This window comes from Notolabrus celidotus, chromosome 16, assembly GCF_009762535.1.
Source record: "Notolabrus celidotus isolate fNotCel1 chromosome 16, fNotCel1.pri, whole genome shotgun sequence".
Lineage (NCBI taxonomy): Eukaryota > Metazoa > Chordata > Actinopteri > Labriformes > Labridae > Notolabrus > Notolabrus celidotus.
Window position 1 is genome coordinate 29,641,535 of NC_048287.1, and position 23,315 is coordinate 29,664,849.

The 23,315-nt window shown below is 43.7% G+C and overlaps 1 protein-coding gene across 1 annotated transcript in view; it reads right to left on the minus strand.

Annotated features, from left to right (window-relative positions):
- Positions 1 to 9,561: 9,561 nt before the first annotated feature.
- LOC117828334 (serine/arginine repetitive matrix protein 2-like) overlaps positions 9,562 to 23,315 on the minus strand; it is a 124,453-nt gene continuing 110,699 nt past the window's right edge. The window contains exon 13 of the mRNA XM_034705377.1: positions 9,562 to 12,738. Coding sequence (XP_034561268.1) covers positions 9,562 to 12,738 — 3,177 coding nt within the window. The remainder of the gene's footprint in view (positions 12,739 to 23,315) is intronic.

Sequence of the window (23,315 nt, forward strand, 5' to 3'; positions counted from 1 at the left end):
CTTCAATGGGCTCACATCGAGTTTTCCATCCCTCTCTCCTAAACTGCTCCACCAGTTTCCTGGCCCACTTCCGTTCATTTGCCTCCTAGATACGGTCCTCCCAGGTCACTGTCAGCTCCATCAGGAGCACTTGCTTTGATGCAGTTGACGTTATCACCACGTCTGGCCTTAAATAAGTTGCCGTGATGTGGACTGGGAACTTGAGCTGTTTCCTCAGATCAACTTGCAGCTCCCAATCTGACGCCGAGGTGAACATCCTGGCTCCTGGTTTAGGCTGGGCATGGGGATGCTCCCCAGCCCTGACTAATCTAATGCCCCTCTGGTGTCAGGCGTGTTTGATGTTAGCCATGGAGTATGAGATTGTCTCTGTGTCCTGTTTACAACCCCAATCTCAAATAAGTTGGGACGCTATGTAACAAGTTATTAAAAACAAATTTGGATGGTTTGCAAATGATTTAAACCTTAATTTAAGAAGTTAAAATAACATGTGAAATGTTCATCTTTCAGAAAAGTTGGGACAGGGACATTGAAAGACTAACACCTGGAGGAACACCTCCCAACTAATGAGGTTAACTTGCAATATGTTAGTAACATGACTGGGTATAAAAAAGGACACTCCAGAGGGCTGACTCTCTCAGAAGGAAAAATGGGAGGAAGTTAACCACTCTGTGAGAGACTGCATGAGTGAATAGTTCAACAGTTTCAGAATAATGTTCCTCAGAGTGAAATTGCAAATAATGTAGGGCTTTCATCACCTACATAATATCAATAAAAGATTCAGATAATCTGGAAACATTTCTGTTCAAAAGGGACATGCGTCCAAAACAACCGTAATCTTCTGGCCCTTATAACAGACATGGCTCTGCAGTGGAAGTCACTGCATGGGCTCAAAGTCACTTCCAAAAGCCATTATCTGTGAGCATAGTTCATTGCTGCATCTACACATGCAGGTTAAAACTGCACCATGCAAAAAAGAAAACATATGTTGCATGATCCAGAAACTTTGGAGACTTCTCTTGGCTTGAATCTTTTTAAGATGGATTGAGGTGACGTGGAAAATTGTACTGTGGCCTGAGGAATCAAAATATGATGTTCTTTTTCCCTCTCAAAACAAAACTTGTCCCCTTGGTTCTCAAATGTGCAGTTAAACGAGTGTTGTTAAAAAGAAAAGGTGGTGCAACACGGTGGTAAACATGCCCCTGTGCCAACTGCTTGAAATGTGTTGCTGGCATCAGATTTAAAATGAGTATGTATTTATAAAACATTTCAGTTTCCCTTTTTTCCTTCTTTGCATTTTAAACTGATAAATAAAGGGTTCAAATTACTTGCAGTGCAGATGACACAGATTTACATGACACCATCAGGGGATCGCGGCCCCATCAAACCCTGAGTGAATGCCTGAGTGATTGTGCCGACAGTTCTTCTAACCAAACAAAGAAATAATGGAGGTCGTTTTTTTTTCTTCATTTTTGAGCCAAAGAGGAGCAATTGAAAGTTGAAAACCCCGGACAATGCCCCAAATCTTGTAAATCTTCATGAAGTCACGGACTCAGAGCTAAATTATAAAGACCACATTAAGACAATTACAAAGTCAGTCTACCATCATTTGTAGAATATATCAGGGGCTAGTTGACTCCTGTACATGTAGGGCCTGGAAAGCTGGCTCATGCATTCATCATAAGTCGACTTGATTCCTGCAGCAGTGTCTAACATCTGACTTCAACCAGATCCATGACCAGTATGTCACCAATCTGCTGCGGTCTGCAGGACAGCCGGACAGCTGGAGTCATGTGTTTTCCTGCGGTGATTAGAAGTAACTAGAAGTAATTAGAAGTCTTGTGTATCTGATCCGGAGGGCTCCGACTTGCCTGATCAGAGACACAGCCGGAATGCAACGGAGTGGATCCAGTGGAAGTTAACACATTAACTAGAATAGAAACCTACCATCTCTGGTGCCATGACGGATCAGAGACGGACTGGACACAGATTATGTGGAGTTTGGCCTTTTCTCAACTAAAATGCTGAAAAATGGAATACCAAGAAACTCTCAGACAGCCCGAGCTGTCAGAACCGAACCATATTGAAAAAAATGACCAAAAACTGAAGTCAGTAATGAACCTTAAGCTAACTGTGTTGTTACATAATTTATTTTGTGTCTCTTGTAATAAAAATAAAGATGTTTCCTACCTGATTTCATGCACAGTGCGTCGTCCTGGTCGATCACTCCCACTCTCCCCTGGCCTCCTTTTCAGTGAGACAGATCCACTCAATCAACACACCAAATAAATCTGAAGCGTTTTTTTTTCTCAGTTCTTTATTAAAATCATCTTTTATTTCTTTCCTGCTTGCAGTACAGCACAGTATTGTCAGTGTCCTCACTGGTGGAACATGTGGCTGAAGCAAAGTGGTTGAAATAACTCACCACTCTTGCCTCTGTGTGTGTGTGCGGGTCTGTAGCGTGGGGTTTGATGTTGTGTGCACGTGAGGGGGTTCTGTGTGTGTGTGTGTGAGGAGCTGACAATAAAGTGTAGCACAGTCAGCCATCATGTCGTACAGTCAGTCGATACAGCAGTATTAATACAAGGCCTTGAGACATTGTTCAGAGGTGTACAGGCAGAAACTGTCAATGTGTTTCCACTGGAGGCTAAACTTGGCCTTGCCAGGGCTCAGGGCCGGTAAATGCTTCGTATATTTCTTAAACAAAACTGAATTATCCGTGACTGCACTAATTTAAATGATGTTAACAGAAAGACGTGAAGGTGCAGGCGAAACAAAAAAAGGCATAACTTCTATCCCAGGCAGTGTTTTCCCAGTTTCTACCCAATGACTTGAGCAGGATGGTGCATGTCTTTGTAGAAACCCACTCTTGTTGGCAAAAAAGGTGAGGTTACTGACATTTTGAAAATATGATTATTAAAAGAAAAGCCCGGTTTGGCCATTTTTGGCCTTCGTGGAAACCACACTAGCAAACATATTTAGCCCTGCCCCTGACATGTGTTGTATTAGCTTCACCAGTTTTGTAAAATTAAGAAAGAAAAGTGTGTTTATTGTGTATAATAATTTGTTTTTTATATCTCTTTACAGCACAGCAGCTCGGCAGATACAACACACTATGTACTTATATCAAAGTCCTTATATGTACCGTATTGGTTGGCAGGGGTAGCTGTGCATGTTGTTGTGTACAGCTACTAAAAGATGCAAAATAACGCCTGTGCTGCTCGCTACATTGTGTTCAAAAGAGGTCACCTTACTCTACACTGTGGTATAAACTCCAGGCTCCGATGTGAACCCGAAAACTGGGTATGGAGAGTTGTGGTAAAAGCTGCTGTATCCATAAAAGTTTAATTAGTCATTAATCTGTAGCCCAAACCAAAAATAAAGGCCCCTCTGGGTAGACAAACACACCGCCACTGCTACAGTGACACGGTCATAAGACACTCGCACACCCCTCCACAATGTCACTTAGTTGAAATCTTAGCGTTAGCTACAGTAGATAGCTAAAAGAGGCGGATGGTTGGTCTTAAGTGAGCAAAAACACAGTTACGTACTGGTCTCTGTTTTCGCTAGGGTGTAGGGCTGGGCAGGAGGTTCGAGACAAGGAGACAGACAAACAGACAGAAAAGACATATTCATTGAGATAATACCGAAAAATTTAGTAGACAAACTCATATAACATATATCTTAGCGCTTTGAAATATACTATCATATATATTTATATATGCTATTTTTTTCAGAGGAAATAAATATATCCACAGATACTCTTCTTCTTCTTTTTTTAAAAACAGACCAGCTTTACAATAGCAGACACGCACCAACACAATGGATAGACATGAGGAATAAAAAATAAAAAAAACATGGGGAGAGAAGGAAAAATTTCGGTGGCTCATTTCTCTGATGAACAAAAACAAAGTTTTGTGTTCACACCGCTTGCAGCAGCTGAGATACAAAGTTCAGTTGGTGGAGTAAAAATGAACAGAATTCTGAGAAAGTAAAATCAGACCGTCGAGTTGAACCGGGGCCGAGTGAGTTATTGTTTAATCATAGAGACTGTTTGAGGCAAGCTTGAGTTGCGTGCGGTGTGAATGCACAAAAACATGTCACACTTGAGGTCTTTGCACACCGAGTCCATTTTCTGTGTCTGAAATTGCTGCTCGCTTTGAAAGAAAATCTCATGTTGTGTCAATCATGTTTGCACACTGACTCTGAAACTTTCATCCATTATTTCTTCTGAACAGATCAGATTTTCTGTGTTTTTCTCATCCGTCTGATTGGTTTGGAGGAACGCTGTGAGAGGTGTAAGAAGGAGAAAATGTGAACAATCAGTGACTGATCTTATCTGAATATCTGCGGATCCAGATGCAGGGTTTGTGGACTTTTTATATAGTCAAATTCAAGGACTTTTAAGGTCAATTTTCAAACTTTTCAAGTACTAATTTCAAGACATACAGCAAGAGAGGCATGAAGATTATTATATTATAATTATATCAGCTGTACACTGGAAAAAACACTTATTTGAAGGTCCTTTACCTTGAAATAAGCAAAAAATTCTGCCAATAGAAGAAGTGAAAATTTGCTTGGTAAGATTTCTTAAAATAAGATGTAATATTTAGAAAACTGAGATCTTAAAATGAGCACAAAACTTATTTTAGGCAATATTTTACCAGTATTTTAAAGCTTAGTGTCTCAGATTAAGACAGGAATAATAACAGTTAGTATTTTTTTACTCAAAAAAATATTTCTGCACTAATACATTTCATGTCAACTTCTTCATTTGAGACATATTCACCTTAATTTGAGTTGTGTTATAGCGGCACTTCTCTAGGTTTAAGACCATCTTGTACTTGAAATAAGATAACATAGTTTAATTGTCTCATTTTGAGATATAATGTCTTCTCATAGTGAGCTGGATATACTAATATTCAGTCATGTTGTTTTTTAGGATAAGCCAGCTGTGCTCTAAAGGAGGTGTTTCATTGTGTGCATGTAATTTGAGGATGGCTATTTTGATCTGATTTAGAAGAAACAGTGCCTGAAAACTGAAACCCACCCTTAAAAACAACACCTCCTCTTTCTTTCTTTCTTTTATCAATGGAGCTGTGTTCTGATAGATTCTCCAATAAAATGCATTTCCTTAAATCAAGTAAAGTGTTTGTCTTAAATCAAGATTATCCGTCTTCTACAAATAAGATCTCAGCTTGAATAATGTCTGAAATGTAAAATAAACCTTGTTTCTTCTAAATTAAAACTCAAAACAAGACCATTTCAAGATTGTTTGACTTAACAAGATATTTAAGATGTCTTAAAACAAGTCCCTCTATCTTGCTCAAATGTTACTTGTTAAGTAGATATCTTAAACCAAGTGGGAGAAGACATTCTGACTAAAGATGAGACAACTTCACTTGGTAAGATTTTGAGTTTTTGCAGTGTAGTCATGTCATTTTAAGACCTTGACCTGTTCAAATTGATATTGTTATTGATCCTGTTATCAATAAGCCTTCAATGTTCAGACACAAGCAGCGGCCGCACCGCTGTCACCCGTGGGGTGTTTGTAGCTCGGGGCCGGTCACCGGTCTGTGACGGGTCTTGATGAGAAGCACCGTGTCTTGCCTTCGTATCCAGCGGGAGAGTCTCCCACTCTGCGGCCGCCACCTCAGGCACCACAAGGTATTTTTAGACGAGACTTGTCGCCAACCGACCGCAGTCATGTGAAAACCTGCCCCGAGCTACAAACACCCCGCAGGTGACAGCGGTACGGCTGCTGGGAATCATCACACCACCTACACGTTATACGGCACAGTGCTCCTACATCACACCTAGCATGTAGCAAAAACATGCAGTTAGCATCAACAGATAATAGACTAATTAACGTGTAAGGCTAAAGTGGTGTCGCACTGTCCTCTAGGGGGCGACGTCACGTCACACATGCCAACAGACCAGCATGTCACACACGCGAGCAGTGTTGCCAATTTAGCCGCTTTGTCGCTATTTTTAGCAAGTTTTCAGGCGACTCTTTTTCAAAAAGACTGCCAATGAATCTCACATGTATGAAGACACCGCTGGCTGATCCATTTAGATGGTACAATAAATATCTTGAAAATTATGTTGAAAAATTTAATGTTTTACTTTGATTGTTTTTAGGCTCCTAAGTGTAGTTATAAACATATTTAGGGTGTTTTTTAACCTCTTTTTGTCTCTCCCTCGACGGTACACGTCTCTCTGACAGCATCTATTACAATTCAGATTATGCAAATTAGGTGATGACATCATTTAGCGACTTCTGGGGACTTTTAGGACAGCCAATAGCTACTTTCCTCACTGAGGAGTTGGCAACACTGCACGCAAGCCCATCAGGGAGAGCGGGTATTTTTTTTACATTTGACTATTTTATTTCCCTCCATTTAGTCGATCTGTTGAGTCAGATTGATGTTAATTGTGAAATATATATGATTACAATTTCAAGCATTTACAAGCACATTTCAAACCTTCAAAACACAACATTAAAATGCAAGCATTTTCAAGGATTTGAAGCACCCGTACGAACCCTGCAGATGTTGATGCACACTTTTCCAATTGCACATTTAAGATGCATTTTCAAATATATTGCTAGCCTCTGTTGAGGATGAATTGCTTCACAGAAAACGTTTGTCTTATTTTGAATGTCTGCTTCCAGCTCCTTCATCAGTAGGATAAACTCTCCTTTCTCTCTTCTTGGTGTTTTCTTTAATCACAAAATCACCCCACAGCTTGGTGACTCCATCTGGCCTCGGATTCAGTGTGCAAGGTTTCCATACGTAATGTTATTTACCGGATTATGGATCAGCACTCGGACTAAACAGACTCAGTGTGCAAAAAGCCGTCACTCCAAGCTTCTCCTGGATTCACTGCTGATTTTTGATTGTATCAAGCGTAGTAAAAACGGCCTCACACTCGGTTTCTTTAATCGGATGTTTTTGAAAAGTTCCCTGTCATCTGTGAGTATGAGAGAACACGTGTCATCAACACAAAAACTTGTATAATATTTAACTTTGTGATGGACTTTGCATGAGAAACAATATCCCCAAATATTGAGATGCTTAAACAACATTTTTCTATAAAGCTACCCACCTCCACAAATATATATATGTGATAGATATAGAGACTTTTTTTTTTTTTTTCTAAAAGAAGGCAAACAAACTCTACACAACAGGTTCATGTTATAAACTTAGGTTTCTGTTTTTGTTTTCTTCAGCTGAAGGAAGTTATGGCTCAGATGCAGTTCCAGGCAAACAAGAGCTGACCAGACTTTAATGGGTTGGACGGTTTAGGCATCGTGACCGACTGAAAAACACAAACATTGTTGTGTCAGCTGCGCTTACCTCGACATAAAAACTCCTCTGATGTTAAGTGTCCGGATCCTACTGTTGGTGGATATTAGTAGCTAACCTAGCTAGGTCGTTGACATCGGAGTGTAACTGCTGGTGTCAGCTCGGTCACCCTAACAACCCTTAAAAGCAACCGCTTTTGGTTATGCATTTTGCAGGATGTGAAATCTCCTCTTTAATAAAAACATGTCTGCACATGAGGTGCTGCTGTGTCCTCCAGACACCTTCACTCACATCTAACCGTCTAATCTGCTAGCGAGCATCCGACTTAGGCACAGTCTCATCTTGACATCAGAACGGCTCTCGTCTTGATTTAATCTCACGGCGTCTTAAAACCTTCCCCTTCAATCAGACTTTCTTATTAGCATCAAGCTAACCATAGACTTGTTGAGTGACGTACTCATCTTCATCGTCATACTTCCCCTGGCAGGAGCAGTTAGCGTAAGGCTTTAAGGAAATACTCATTTCCTTGCAACAATCTTTCTCCTGTGTAGCTCCACCTAGCATGTCTGACGTACTGTTAACCTCCTGCCAGCTTGATGGTGAGCGTACCTGGGTTGATAAAGGTGTATTTTGTAAATTGTACTGTTTTCTAGTTTGGCACCAATTACATCGTTCTCCATAAAAACACAAAGATTTCAAAAACTTTGTAAACCGTTGTGGAACTTCTCCTTCTGTAAAAACTGGACACTCCTGTTCGCAACGTCCACAGTGACCAAAGCCGACCCTTTGATTTCTCTTCAGCTAACCATCAGAAATGCTACAATTTCCATCTCTGAGTGTCTAAATTGTTCTTGCAGCACACTGGTTGAGTGGCTGACTTTACATTCAGTCGAATACAGGGAGGGGATAGACACTGCCTCCGTTGTCGTAGTTAGGTAGTTGAGTGAATGTTTCCATGTGCAGCTTGAGTATTATGGCACAGTGCTTACATTGTATTAGACTTAATACATGTTTTGATATATAGAACACCAATCAATAACATTAAGAACAACTATAACACAGAAGTGAAATCAAGAGTTCAAAGTATAAAACTGTAACATGATCAAAAAGGTGAAATATGTATTGCTCAAGAAAGAGAACGAGATGAATCGACGGAATTTGTGTGCAAATTTATGAATGTACAAGAGTGTATTTAAATGTGTGTATGTGTGTGTGTGTACGTGATATAACAAGTGTTTCTGTGAGATAAAAAGAGACACAGCAGCGAACGTCGTACAGATTGATGTCAAGCTCTACTTAAGTTTGGCACTCAGCTTTTCATTAAGCCAGTAGAATATCAGTCACAGTTGACTTACCCTGTTGTCAAGAATACAAACACAGAGAAGCACAGACACACAGAATAATCACATCAAGGAGAGGAGCCAAGGAGGAAGGACAAGAGAGGAGAAAGACAAGATAGATGAAGACAGACGTAGAAATGAGGATGGGAATAAAAGGAAAAGGACAGAAGATGAAATAAAGAAGAGAAGGTGATTCGTAGGAGATGTAATGGGGTAAAAGATGTGGGGAAAGAGAAGACGACAAGAAAAGACAAGGAGTTATCATCCACCTCTCCTTCTAAACGAGAACGTATTGATCATACACAACACGGGTGCCTTGATATGGGCGTCACAGTTCTGCGGGGATGTAAACAGTTTGTCGAGGGAGAAAGGAAAGAAGGGGTAAGCAATTTGTTTAAGGGAAAAAATAAGAACACTGTTCTGTGTTTTAAAGGCTTCTGAGAGCAGCAGGCATACAGTACTACAAAGTTCCTGAGCCCTCAGTAAGCATTAAGAATCCTCTGAATACAAACTACCACTTTGCTTCAACATTGAAAGCCCTTTACTATCTTTAGCAAAGGAGTCTCCTTCAGTTGTACCTTTTTTTTTAAAAGTCTGGCTTGCTTTAGTGTATTGGTGTACCCAGTTAAGAATGCAAGTTGTTCCAGTGGTTGTAGTCTTTCACATACTTAGAGGCATGAAAAAAATAACAGTAAGCAAAAGGAGTGCTCCTTTTTTCCCTTTGACCTACCCCACTGGGCTTGTTTGGCTTTCTGGATTGTTTGTTTGTGCAGAACTTTAGGAAAGGGCTCAGTGCGTCCGTGTACTGACTCGGCCGTGCAGCCGTGTTTGCTGCCGGATGCCAGATGCAGATCCAGATCACCTGCTTATAAGGATCAGCCTTGCAGGGTGTGTGTCGAAAGATACATTGTTGAACTTCAGACCTCACTCTCCACACTGGAGAAATGGGCTGAGCCCCTTCGTGAGCAAAGGCTCTTGGCTTTGAGTGGTAAATGGGGAGACTGAGGAAACCTCTGGGGCTGAGGTACAGAGCGCAATCTCTGATACTGTAGTTTAGCACTTGCCGAAGCCATGGATGAGGGCTGAGGTGCCCCCGGGGTGGATGAGACCACAGAAGGAGAGGAGACTGAAGAGGAAGAGGCAGGGGGAGGAACGTGGATAGGATGAGATGAGGACGGAGGAGCAGGAAGGGCAGGGAGTGGGGGTGGCAGGTTAGGGAGGAGACTCGGAGGTGGGGATGTTTGCCGTCCTCGATCTCGGTCCCTATCTGCTCTCTGTGTCCGCTGCACCATGCTGAGGTTTGACTGGCTGCCAGATTTGGATGGATTTTGTGAGCGATCAGGTTTGGAGGAGGATGAGGAGTCATGTTTGGGCTTCAGAGGACCACCAAAACTTTGGCAGTGCTGGTACAGCTCCTCCTGGCTTCGTGAGGTTACGCGTGCCCATTTGGAGGAACGGGAGCGCGGACGGCGTCGGGGGGAATGGCACGAGGAACAAGCCGCGTGCCCTCTTCCCTTGTCCTTTGACTTGCGTTTACTCTTCTTCTCATCCTGTATGTGAAGTTTGTCCACTGACCAGTACCTTCTGGGGGGTGGTGGTGTGAGAGGAGGGGGAGGCCAGTGTGACCCTGATCCCCACCCTCTATCTCCTCCTGCTCCACCACCACCTCCACTAGACCCCCATCCACTTTCGGCTGTTCCCCACCTCTCTCCACGCTCAAGGAACAAGTCATCTCTGCTGTTGATGCTGCCTGCTTTGTCCCTTGAGGGGTAGGTACTAAAAAACCATCCTCCCCCTCCAATCCCTCCGACTGCCCTTCCTTCATGGTCCTCCCAGTACCGCTCAAACTTCCCAAACTCTCCAGAGGAAGCGTCATCATCTGAATATATCCCGATCACTTTGTCACGCTCCCGCTCTTCATCCGACATTGTCCTTCCTCCTCCTCGCCTTTTCCCACGCTCTGCTTTCCTCCTCTCCAGCTCTGAATCTTCTTCCTCAGCCTCTACTTCAGACTCCCACTCGTGGAAGGACATCTCCTCCTTGGAGGGCATTTCACCTCTCCCAGTCCGGCCCAACAATGGCCTCCTCTCTCCCTCCATTCCTACAGCATCCCTGTCGGAGCTTTTACTTTTCCTCCTTTTGGAGGAAACAGGCAACAAGGGCAGAAAGGCAGATGGAATAGTGTCGGAGGACGGGTTGCCCCCTCCCCAGAACTTGACAGATGTCGAAGGCTTACTGCTAGAGCCAGGATAATGCTTGCTGTTCCTTCGCCTGGGTTGTCTTTCTTTCCCCCTGCTATCTTCCCCATCGTCCCTTTCTTTCTCCTCTCTGTCCTTCCTCTCTTCCTCGCCCGGGATGTTCCATCCATAGCTTCTGATTGAGCTCTCACTCTTTTTTCTAAAAGACTCTCGTCTCAGGGGTGGGTACGATGGGTAGTCTGGGGTCCCTGATTTGAGTTCCTCTCTTTTCTCAACATCTCCTCCTTCCTGCTCCGACCTCTTCCGCTCTCTCTTCCTTGTTGTCTTATCATCTTTCTTCCTCTTCTTCTTCGCTTTGCGTCGCTTTCGCTCCCGTTCTCGCTCCCTCTCCTCTCTCTTCTTCTTCTTTCGCCCTTTCTTCCTCCTCTTCCTCTCACGCTCCCTCTCTTTGTTGTGCCTCTTCTCCTCTCTACCCACTGCTCCTTCTGCCCGGCTCGTCGTTCCTCCCCTCCCTCGCTCTCTGTCTCCCCACGATGCCCACCACTCTTGTAATTGGGCGAGCTGGCTGCCTGTCCTCTCTCTGCCGTAATCCCTAAGAGGACGCGGCTTCCTGGGTGGGATCGGTGGAGGTGGTGGGCTGCAAGGCAGTGAGCGTGATGACATGCGACGAGAACGGATCTTCCTCCTCGAGCCCAAAAGGAGGCTTGACTCCTCCGTCAGCAGATCTGAGTCATATTCTTCATCCAGCGTAATCTCCCGGTCCCCTGCTCTATACCGGAAACTTAGCGAAGAGTTGTAAGAGCTGTCGCTGGAGCACGAGGAGGGGGAATTTGACCGAGACAGCGAGACAGAGGATGATGAAGAGGATGATGAGGATGTGGATGAGGAGGAGGAGGACGAGGCACTAGAGCAGGTAGAGTAGAAACGACATGGGGAGGACGGTGTGGTAGGAGTGTGTGTTGGCGAGGAAAGGGGGACAGGCAGAGGAGGAGGTGGAGGAGGACGTCGCCCTCTCCTTCCACCTCCCTCACCCGCTCCATACCTCCCTCCACCTCGCCGCCCAAGGGGCAGTATATTCTCATACAACGGACCTCCAGATCCTTTCCTCCTTGCCTGAGCGAGACTCCCTCGTCTCCAGAAGGGTGGCCTTCGTGGGGAAGATGGGAGTGGCGGAGGTGGCTTAGGGATTAGGCTTACTGGGACTTGCTGTGGGCCTTTGGGAGGCAGGCGTGGCATCCCTGAGGCTTTGGGGCCTCGAGGATTAGCTTTGGGAGTCTGCTGGGTGCCCCCTGCGTGTTGTTCAGAGGTAGCTCCTAGCCCCTCTGGATCTATAGGACCGTAATAGCGCTTATATTCATCTAGCCCTGTGTCACCTCCCCCGCCTGCTCCACTTGCAACTCCTCCTTGCAGGCTCCAATGCGGTCCAAGGTTTTGCTGGAACTGCTGCTGGGCCTGAAGTTCAGAGATCCCTCCTGCTATCCCCCCAACACCCACTCCTCCACCGCTGCCTTGGCTCAAGACTTTCTCTGGCTTTGGTCTGTTCCAGCGGTCTACCACAGCAAGTCTGCGGTCATGCCGAGGCAAGAAGGTGGAGCAAGGCATGGGGCCTTCCAGCAAGGGGCTGTTAGAGGGTCCCAGAGCCATTGCCGAGTGTCCTGTGGCTGGGGGTGTTCCAGGCAGCATGGTTGTGTAGGTCTGACCTTGCTGCTGCTGTTGGTGGTGCTTCTGTTGTTGCTGCTGCTGCTGCACCATGGCAATGGCAGCCGTGTTATTTATTGTGGCCGTGACAAGGTGTTGTTGGGGTCCTGCAGGCATTGCGGTCATGGTGTGGTACTGGGGCAGAGAGCTACCTCCTGGTGTTGTCTCATCCTCGAACTGACAGCAACTGTACATTCCCTGGGTGGAGAGATGAAAGAGAGGTTGTAATTAGACCAGCAGGCTGTCAAGTACCATGAAGAAGAACTGTGTGTGTGTAGCAGAGACAGGGAGGCGCATGAAAAGAAACCCTTTAAAGCAGTTTAATCTGATTGCTACACAAACCAAATAAAAGCCTTATTCAGAGAGATGGTGGTGTTTAAAAGACAATGCACAAGTCCAATTGTTCTAGCTGTAACAATTTTGTCAAAATATATCCAGATCTTTTAAAGGTGCAGGCACAGTGAACCATTTCTTTCCTCATCGATTTCACGTCCCTGCTCACCCAAATGTTTCAACGACTCCTCTTAAAGACACTTTTCCCCACAGTTGAAACTAAAAACAGAGTATTTTGTGCTCCCAAAGAATTCAAGGACAACTTAATTGCTTACCACAGTGCCGCCAAATACTTCCAATACATCAATGTAAAATAATCTATTTCATACATCAGAGAATTTATAATAATCCAACCAAAGCAACCACACACTCCAGATTAACTTCCAAAAGTTCTTGGAAGGGGGCACAGACATATAACAAATACTACAGGGGAAGAAGTAAGCAATTCAGAGTAGGTAAAAACAGGATTGTGCAGCTTTTAAAACCATTGAACCTGTGCCAATGAGCCCAAATGAGCCAAGAAGACATCATCTGCAAAATCAGAGCAAACTGCACGGGGCTGCAGAACTCTGTGGGCAATCTGAAGCTTAGAAATCATTAGTGCAATTTGCTTTGTGACCGATTCTTGGTGATATTAGCGGCTGCAGGCTCATTCTTAGATTTCCTTTGGTGTTTTTACCTGGAAATAGTACCTGACATGAAGTTAGTTTTACTGATTGGGCGATCGGCTTTAAAAACACATCATTAGGGCTGATTTTTGAAATTCAAGCAATGTGTCTTGATGTAAAAGAACGAAGATGGCTTGACAGATAATAGGCAACAGTTGACCAAACTCAAAAGAGTCTGGGAAACTAAAGATACATTTTCATTCTAATCACACCCTCTGGTTTTTAGTTTTCCTCTGGTCTTTCAATTGCATAACCAACCACTGTGTTACTATTTGAGCAGCACTTTAAGCTTCCCTGAGCATCTGTGTCTTCACATCTCTTTTACATGCAGACAACAGTGAGGGCTGATCCTTGAAATTACGGACAAAGGTTTCCTGAGCTTGGAGTGTCAATTTCCACACAGCCAAACCAAACAAATCTCTCAGCAACCAAAGCATCAACCCAGCTGAAATAAGACCGGGCTTTCTTCAACAGCACTTTAAAAAAGAAACAATCATGTGTGCAAGGAGTACAGATCTGCTGGAGAGGAGTCAAAACAACAGAAACAGACGCTGCATGTTAAGACGATCACACTGTGTCCCGGTTTAACTTAAGCAGATATTTGAAGAAAAACTAAGAGGCAAAAATACAAACTAAATCGGTCCTAAACTTTAATCTGGACTGCATCATTCTGGTGTTGTTAGCAGGAAACTCATTTAAGTCCATTTTTATTAAATTAAGTGACGACTGATCAGAACTCTTCAACAAGAGAGGTCAATCTATGGAAATTGATAGCAGGATAACTCACTTTGAAATAACACAACTGGCTACTTTAAAGGTTTCTTTTTTTAAATTTGTGAAATAAAAATTAATTGAAGCAACTTATGTCTTTGTTGGAAAGTAGGGGTGTAAAGATTCTTTTTAACAATGATTCGATTTGTGGTTGCCGATACGATTAAAGGCCGATATTGGTTCGTATACAACGGTACGATCCGAAACGATTCAGTGACTTGAAATCGATTCATTAACTTTTTAGCCAAAAATTCCACCAGTGTGACTCTGAAATAAACACCTTGATACTGGACAGTCCTAGACTCCTGTTGATTCTTGTAAGGGAATCAGGTATAAGGCTAGTCTCTGACTAAACATGCTGGTGAGGCCTGAGGCTTCTGCAGAGCTGATGCTACCTTGATGAACGCTGCAAGAGGCGCCTGGACGGCCGGCGTTGTGTGAAATCCCATGGCGCCTTAGTAGGTGGTTGGATAGATTTGTCGTGTTGCCGTGGTTCTTTACTTGACCTTCACATATCCTACAGACAGGGAGCGACTTATTTAGAACATGTCCGTCTTTGCAAAAGCCAAAGTGTTTCCACACACTGGACCGCAATGGTGGCTTGATAATTCCTCGCTCGCTGGCTTCTCCTCTGCCATCCGCCATGCTATGTTTTGTTGTCTGCTGGCGTGTGGCGATGACGTCACAGGCAGGCAGCCTGAATTAGAGCTGAAGATATTTGTCCGAACCCGAACCCAACCTGACCTGACCGACGATCGGATCGGATTTGGTCATAATTCCAATCATTTTACACGGGCTCGGGCTTACGCGGTACATGAGCGGTCAGGTGAATCTGGACTCCCCTCAGCAAGCAGTCGTGCGTCAACGGCACGGGCACTGGCTCGCACGTCAAGTGATAATACAGGACCTCTATGAGATCGCATCATTCCTCTGGCCAAAATTTAACCAGCTGAGAATGTCGACACACTCAGACAGGGAGGCCGTACATGCTCATGCCCGCACTCTTCTGCAAGCTATGCACGGTGCTGCAGGTGCACGACGAGATGTGGAGACTCAAGACCCAGAGCTCTCCAGAGACGAGCGCGCCCATCCTCCAGCAAAAAGAGCGACTTTTGAGGAGTGAGAAAATGTACAGCGAGCTGACTTGCTACATTAAAACGACTGTCATGGAAGATGAAACTGATGTTCTTGGCTGGTGGAAGATCAACAGACCTACCCAAAACTTGCAAAATTAGCCAGATCAGTAATGAATAATGTCGGGGCAGAAGGGCTGTAAACGGGTTCAGGCTTTAAAAAGATCTAGGTCATTCGGGTTCGGGTCGGGTCTAACTTTTGAGGCCCGACTACAGCTCTATCCTGAATGGAGTAATGTTTAACTTCTTTATCATTAAAAGTGCAAAAAAACCCACATCCATATAAAGTCTGCCGTGCTTAAATCCAATGTGTTATTTCCTAGTATCGATACAATCGATTAATTACCTTTTAAAACGATGTTAGATTGATATATGTCGTTTGGAAGGCCAACTTGCCGAGCACAGATCGATGTAGTCGGATCACAGGGATATAAATCAATACATCGATGCAGTAGATAAATCGTCACACCCCTATTTGAAAGGTTCAATTTGGTACAGATCACCATTTCCATTACGAACATCCATCTCTTCAGGCTCATTAACTTGTACATGTTGTTTCCTGCATTAGCACTGACTGGTACTCAAATTTCCAAACATCCTGAAGCTGCTTTTTGTCGACACTACAGTTTAAATAAGACACTTGATTCTCATCAGTTTTTAATGAACTGCACCAAACGTGCACGCTGGAATGAAGTCTTACTTTCTTCATCCTTGCAGTAACTCTCAGAGATGTTCGATATGAATAAAAGATGAAATGAAATAGATAGAGATGAGAAAGACTTGCTCCTTATGACATCTTTTAATATTTAAATCCAGCCAGAATCAATCAATTATGAAATCATATCAGTGAGCTAATCCATCTCTCTCTCTCTCTACCTCTGTGTATTTACACCTCGCTGTAGATAGATGGGACTCAATTAGCTGTGCTGGGATGGGCCATGTAAATCTCAAAGACTCTATTATTCTTCCGCGTTGAAGATGATTTATAATATCCATCCATATCTGTCATATCTTAATGACTAAATGTGTGGGGCTTCCTGTAGATCTCTGCTCCCCACAGGGACACAGATCTGATAGAGGGACTGTAATAATGGCCCTTCCGGACACATGAATCATCAGTCCCAGAGGCAGGAGTGCTATCACAGCCCGCAGAGCATAGGGCGCAGCACACTGTGAAATTGAAACTTTGTTGAGTCACTGATTGGGTTAAAAAGAAGCCGCAGGGACCGGCTGCAGAGGATTTAAAGCATGCACAGCATATAGGTAGGGAGATAGATGGTGGCCGGTTCTGGGAGTCCCCCTTTGCATAGATTTGATGTTTTTATTCTTTGAATAAGAATGCTGCAGATAAAAGAAGAGTTTGCTTGTGCAAGGATATTTGCTGATAGTCTCTGAATATATAACAAGCAGAGAAAGTTCCCTCCAAAGAGTCTGCAGGGAGGCCTGTCAGGAAACAACTTGATATCAGAGACTCCACGGGATACAGGGGTCAATTAATTTAACTTATATTATCAGAGAAACTGGATTAATTAAATCTGAACTTTATTCTAACTGTGCAAAAAATAGACATGACATGCAACCTCAAGAGAAAAATACTTAAAATATTTTAATTTGTAAAGTAAGGTAAAACATTAAAAACTAAGAGTTAACTTATGAGTCATAGAGGAAATGAACTGAGTTACACTGTATGACTATTAAAGGTGACATATTATGATCTTTTTCACCAAAATATATTGGTCTAAGAGGTCCCCAAAACATGTCTTTAAAGTTTATTGCTCATAAAAACACTTTGAAATCAGATTTTGGTCTGCCTGTAAACCCCTCTTTTTCAGCCCTGCTCAGAACAGGCTGTTTTCTGTGTCTGTGCCTTTAAATGAGAACGAGCTCTCTGACCACGCCCCCTCAGGAAGTAGATGTGGCCTCGGCTCTCCGGCACGTTGATCTAATGTTTACATGTTGGCTGAATGTACATGGCTGCTCACAGACCCGCGTTACTTCAACCCTCTGAATCTGATCCAGAATCTGATCCTGACGGAGAGGCGCCTGCAGCAGGACCTTTCTGAACCATTGGTCACAGATTTAGTGTCAGTATTTAGTCAGTATGTCGACGTGTGTCTTGGTACACAGCTACGAACATGTAGCTATGTGGCTATGCTAACTAGCGCTAGCACTTTTCCATGAAAAATAAAGATCATCCACTAGATCTTCAAATCTGCAGACATGGGGAGTAAAACCGACTTTTGTGTTTATTAAGACAGCCTACAACTAGCATGCCTCCCTCCTAAGCTCCTTGTTAGCACACGTGTGCAGGGAATGAAAAACAGAGGAGGGGTTGAGTTGTATTTTATACAGTCTATGGGCTGAACAAGCTCCGAGCTCTGACTTCCTGTTACAGACCAGATGGCGTTGTGACGTATGAAAAACACTGAAAACAGAAAGGTGGAGAAATCAGAACAGGGGCAGAATGGATTCTTTTCATTTTCGGGGGGTTTGTAGACATGCCAGGGAAACATATTTCAGGTGGAGAACCATTAAAAAGTCCATTTTGCATGATATGTCACCTTTAATGTTATTCAGGCATTAAATGGGACACCACAGCTCCCATCATGACACCGAGGCTGTGACTGTAACATTAAACCACTACGTCTGCTCAACTTCTGTAAGCTAACGGTAATAAATAAGAGCTAACACATTCTGAACTAGATCTGTAGTCATTTATTTGAACTCGCTTTGAAGAGCAACGTCTTATGACAGCGTGTGACGGTGCTCATGGGAAATGCAGTCCCCAAAAACACACTACAGATTTTGTTAAAAGGGATCTTCAGAGTAAACACAACATGAAAACTCCTCAGTGTGCCTTTAAGTCCTCGTTCTTGTCTCTTGAGGACCGTCTGTGAGGACTGAGTGTTCTTTTTTGGGCTCTTTTAATATTTCATAATAAATATAAGTGATTTTAAAATCCACAGTTGTATCTCTGATGTCAACTTGTTCAGAGATTTGTTTTATGAAAACAGACAACAAAGCTGCCTGGGTTTTGGGAGGATGAAGACTCTGGCTGAGGGTTTTATATTGCATACAGTTGCATTGCTGAATTTGAAGATGCACAACAAATATTTGAGTTGTTGCAGAATAAAGTTTGAGCCTCAGCAGGCCGAGCTCCAGCCTTGTCACAGTGCAGTTACAACACTTTGACTTTTCATAGATCGGCCATTTTTGGGCTTTTTCAGGCTGGAGGAAGAAAAAATACAACTTTTCATCTCCTCTTTCTCACTTCATCAGTCTCTCCTCCCTTCAACTCACCTCCATCCCTTTCACTTCCATTCTTTCTTCCCCTTCTTCTGTCCTCTTCTGCTTCACTCTGCTGCCTCTACTATCCAAACCTGCAGCTTCTCTTCTTATCTGAACCTTTCCCTCCCCTACCATCCCACTTCTCTCAAATCCCTCTCTTCATGCCTCCTCCTCCTCCGTTTGTTCCCTTCTCTTGCCTTAATATCTTCCTCTTTTTTGGCCTCCTCCCTTCCTCAGCTCCTGTAAAGTCTGTCTCAGGACCCTGAACTATATGTTTCCAGGAGCTGAGCAAACAGAAACTATCTTGGCTCTGAAAGGATATAGCCGTGCAACAACTAGGTGATCACTCTTCCCGGGACCCTCCGTCCTTCTCCTGGCATGATTTCAAGGATAAATACCATTGATGTTTCTCTTTGGCTCCACCTCGTTGTTCCCTCTCAGTGCCAGGAAGAGGGAGTAATATTGAGTGGCACCTACCTCTGTGCTATCCATTTCCTGATTGTATCTGAAACCTGTTCATTAACCTTCCTACATGTGTATCTCTGTTTAATGAAGTGAACCTCTCGGCGACAAACGGAGAGAGGGGTCGTCATTTTTGGCCATCAAACTGGAGAGGAGTGCTTTAAAGTTTCCACATCATCCTAACGCCTGCATCACTTTATGAATCACACTCCTGAAGCACACTCCGTATTATCAAACTGCAGTTTATTCCACTGATTGGTTCTTGTTCCTGTCCTCTGCGGCAGGTTGAGGGTGTGCGAATGAGTGAGATCAGCGGCTGAAGTATTGAGTTGAAATTAGAGTTTGAACTTAATGCCTCAGAGTTAATTTCCTTCAGCTCAATCGGCAACTGGCAGAACTTTGAAATGTGGAAATATCTGCCTGAGATTTGAGTTTCTTCAAAGTCTTCTTGGTGTTTCCTTTTCTTTTCTTAGTCTTGAGGAAAAATTAGACCAATAAAAACTGCTGACAATTTGAGGTTGTGTTGTTCATCCTAGTCAGCACCAGACACATTCTCCAAATCTGTTTTGGTCATCTGGTTTCAGTTGCATGTTTTTGTCCTTTCTGTGGTGCAGCTTCTTTCTTATTCAGCTCAGTTTACATGAGATGTCACCAGCATCTTTTTAAGAAATTCCCTCTTTGGCAGCGCCTCCAGACCAGCTCACCTCTGACTCTAAAATTCAGTCTCCATCCACACTCAGTGCTCTCACTGAGGTGGCTCTGATTTTTGCCATGAGCATGATACACCTCTGTGTCTCTCACCCTCTTTAAAATAAGCTGTGTGTGGTTAACTTTGATGTCTCTGATTATGTTAACTCAAAATGATGCACCCAATGTGTCTGTTTTGGGAAGTGCATGCTAGGTTTAGTTTGTTTAGTCTTTTCATATTAAAGATTTGCATCAAGGTAAGGTAAGGTAATTTCACTCAAGGTGTGGGAAGCTGTTAATCAGTCCCTCCAGGATTTCGCGGGATTGTTTTGTGATTGTTGCGGCCCCAAAAAAGCCTGAATTTGCGACAGCTTTTTGAAAAAATTGCGGTGAAAGTTGCGATTGTTTTTTTTTTGCTTTTTTCCCCCAATAACATCTCAGGGGCAAGTAAATACGCTAAATTACAGTTGTTTTTAGAAAACATTCTTGATGTGGCCACTGACTGTATTTTGATTCTCTTGATTCACAGAAAAATGCCATGAAAGGACCGTATTGCACATTTACAACGGTCCCTGAATGCACCTCGCAGCGACTGATGCACAGTCAGTTCACGGTGCTCTGAAATTAATCTGAATCTGACAAGGAGTTGATCAAAACTTACTGAATGTGTCTGATGTTTCACCAAACTGGATTAAATCAAGCTGTAGATGCGGAGCTTTTTACGGTAACCACGGCAACAACGTCAAACATCAAATAGTAAACAGACGTCCCCCGGTTGTGTCTTTGTCACTAACACACACCGGGGGGTAAAAATCATCAATGAAGATGAGACAGATGCATGAAGGTGAGGAGAGCTGGTTCATAAAGCACACCTGCTGCAGGTAGAGACCAAGCTAACACTGAGCCCCTCAATCTATAAATAATAACGTTGTCATGGTCACTTGTCCTGCCTGCTGTCCTCTCTCTTTTCACCCGTTCTCTGTGCGTGTTTTGTTGTTGAAAAGTGCCTATCAAGTGAGGACTTACGTTTATGTTCCAAGGAAGTCAAATTGATGACAAAACCGATGACGCACAGGGGCTGAGATTAAGGTAATTGGTCAAATTTGCAGGAAAGTTGTGGTGATTGTAAAAAATTGCAAGGCTGCGAAAAAATCTCGCTGATTGGTTGAATTTGCGTTGATAGTTGCGATCGCGAAATCGCAACTTCCTGGAGGGACTGGTTAATGTGTATTTTTGGTTTGAGAAGACGAGTTTAGATTAGCTAGAAGGGGTTTTTACTTTATTCCTTTCTGTAAATGCAGTCAATGTGTAACATAAGGGTTGAACATTTTTCAGATTTGTTTGTTTTATGATTTGGCGGTTTGGCGCTGTACCGGTCTGTCGTGGTGAAGAGAGAGCTGAGCCAGAAGGCAAAGCTCTCAATTTACCGATTAATCTACGTTCCGACCCTCACCTATGGTCACGAGCTGTGGGTAGTGACCGAAAGAACGAGATCGCGAATACAAGCGGCCGAAATGAGCTTTCTCCGCAGGGTGGCTGGGCTCAGCCTTAGAGATAGGGTGAGGAGCTCAGACATCCGGGAGAGGCGCAAAGTAGAGCCGCTGCTCCTCCGGATCCAGAGGAGCCAGATGAGGTGGTTCGGGCATCTGGTTAGGATGCCTCCCGGGCGTCTCCCTGGGGAGGTGTTTCGGGCATGTCCGACTGGGAGGAGGCCACGGGGAAGGCACAGGACACGCTGGCGAGACTATGTCTCTCAGCTGGCCTGGGAGTGCCTCGGTATCCTCCCAGAAGAGCTGGTGGAAGTGGCCAGGGAGAGGAGTGTCTGGGCTTCCCTGCTGAGACTGCTGCCCCCGCGACCCGGACCCGGATAAGCGGAAGAAGATGGATGGATGGATGATTTGGCGGCAGCTCTCTGACTTCTCTCTTTATTCCATCTTTCAGTGAAAGCTTAAAAATGTTGTGTTTTAACTCACAATATTTGAACAATAAATGGAGCGACGCCTGCGAGCTGGTTCAGGCAGACAACTCGAGCTGCAATGCCGTACACGTCACATGTCCCACTCTCATAACCATCATCCAATCCTGCCCTCTGCCTCTCAAACTGGTGGTCTATTTAAACTGGGAAAATCTCCCATCTCTCCCTCTGCCTGTCAACGCCTCTGCTGCTGCATGCCCTTCTGCTGAAATTTTCTTCATCCCCACCGCCACCCAAGCATGCACCTTGCAGGCTCCGGGGGGTGTTCAGTATGTTTTGCTCATCACTCCTCAATGTCTGCATGTAACTTATCTGCAGGGAGTGATGAGGCCGGAGCCTGGGCACCAAATTTGAATATGTATTTGCTGCTACAATAAAGAATTTAAACGGGAGTTGTCTGACTGAAATGGCTTTACTGGCCTGAGCACATCCACTGTAGGTTGCGTGCCTTCTCCCTAGACCTATATCGGGTTGTAACAAAGTCCAATGAGAAATATTTAGCTTCACCTGAGCACACAGTTTACCCAAACTGGCTCAAAATGGTCCCTCCTATCCTGATTATCCTGCCAATTGATTGGGCTTTTGTTTTTTGGGGTACGGAAAATTTCTCTGAGTGCCTCAGGGTTAAATTCCTGGTCTCATTCTTTTCTCAGTGAACTTGTTGTAACTATATTTTAAGTGAAAAATATCAGCGCTCGTGATAGAGTTCAAAACTTTTAATGTCAGAAATTGAGAGCAGCTTCTAGAAACAAGCCTTCACAAAATTAAATGTTACTTTTTTTGTGAGTGCTGACAGTTTTTACTTCTATTTTCCCACTTTGGGTCAGCACTGAGTATTTTTTGAGTACTTTAAGTGAGCACACAATTCTCTTTCCTGCAATTACATTTTCACTTTAGGTCCCAGATTCTCTTCTTATGCAGACGACACATTATTCTACATGTCTAAATCCTGTACTGCAGACATGCAGACATGAATGAAAATAGTTGTCTTTGTTTAATATATTAAATCTTTGAATGCATTTTTTTCCTAGTTATGTTAAAGGCACTATGAGGAGTTTTTAACTGGCTGAGAAACAGACTGAAACTGATACTGATGCCTCTTTATGACCCCCAAAAGCAAACAAGACCATCCACATCAACACTGATATCTTCTCTGTTGTCATTTTAATGCCTGAAACTGCTCTGAGGGAGTAGGTGTCAGAACAGATGATTGACATCTCGCTTTAGAAGCACCTTTTTTTGACTGTTTTCATTGTAAACAATCACATTGTGTGATAAATCTTAATGTTAAAAGACAACAGGATGAGGTTATTGTCTGAATACACTTATTTTGCATGTACAGGACAAGAGATAAGAGGTATCACTTTTTCCACAAGGGGGCGCCAGAATCAATACAAACTAAAAGTTCCTCACAGCAGCTTTAAGGCCATTAATCTGTAATTTTTGCAGAGTTGTGTG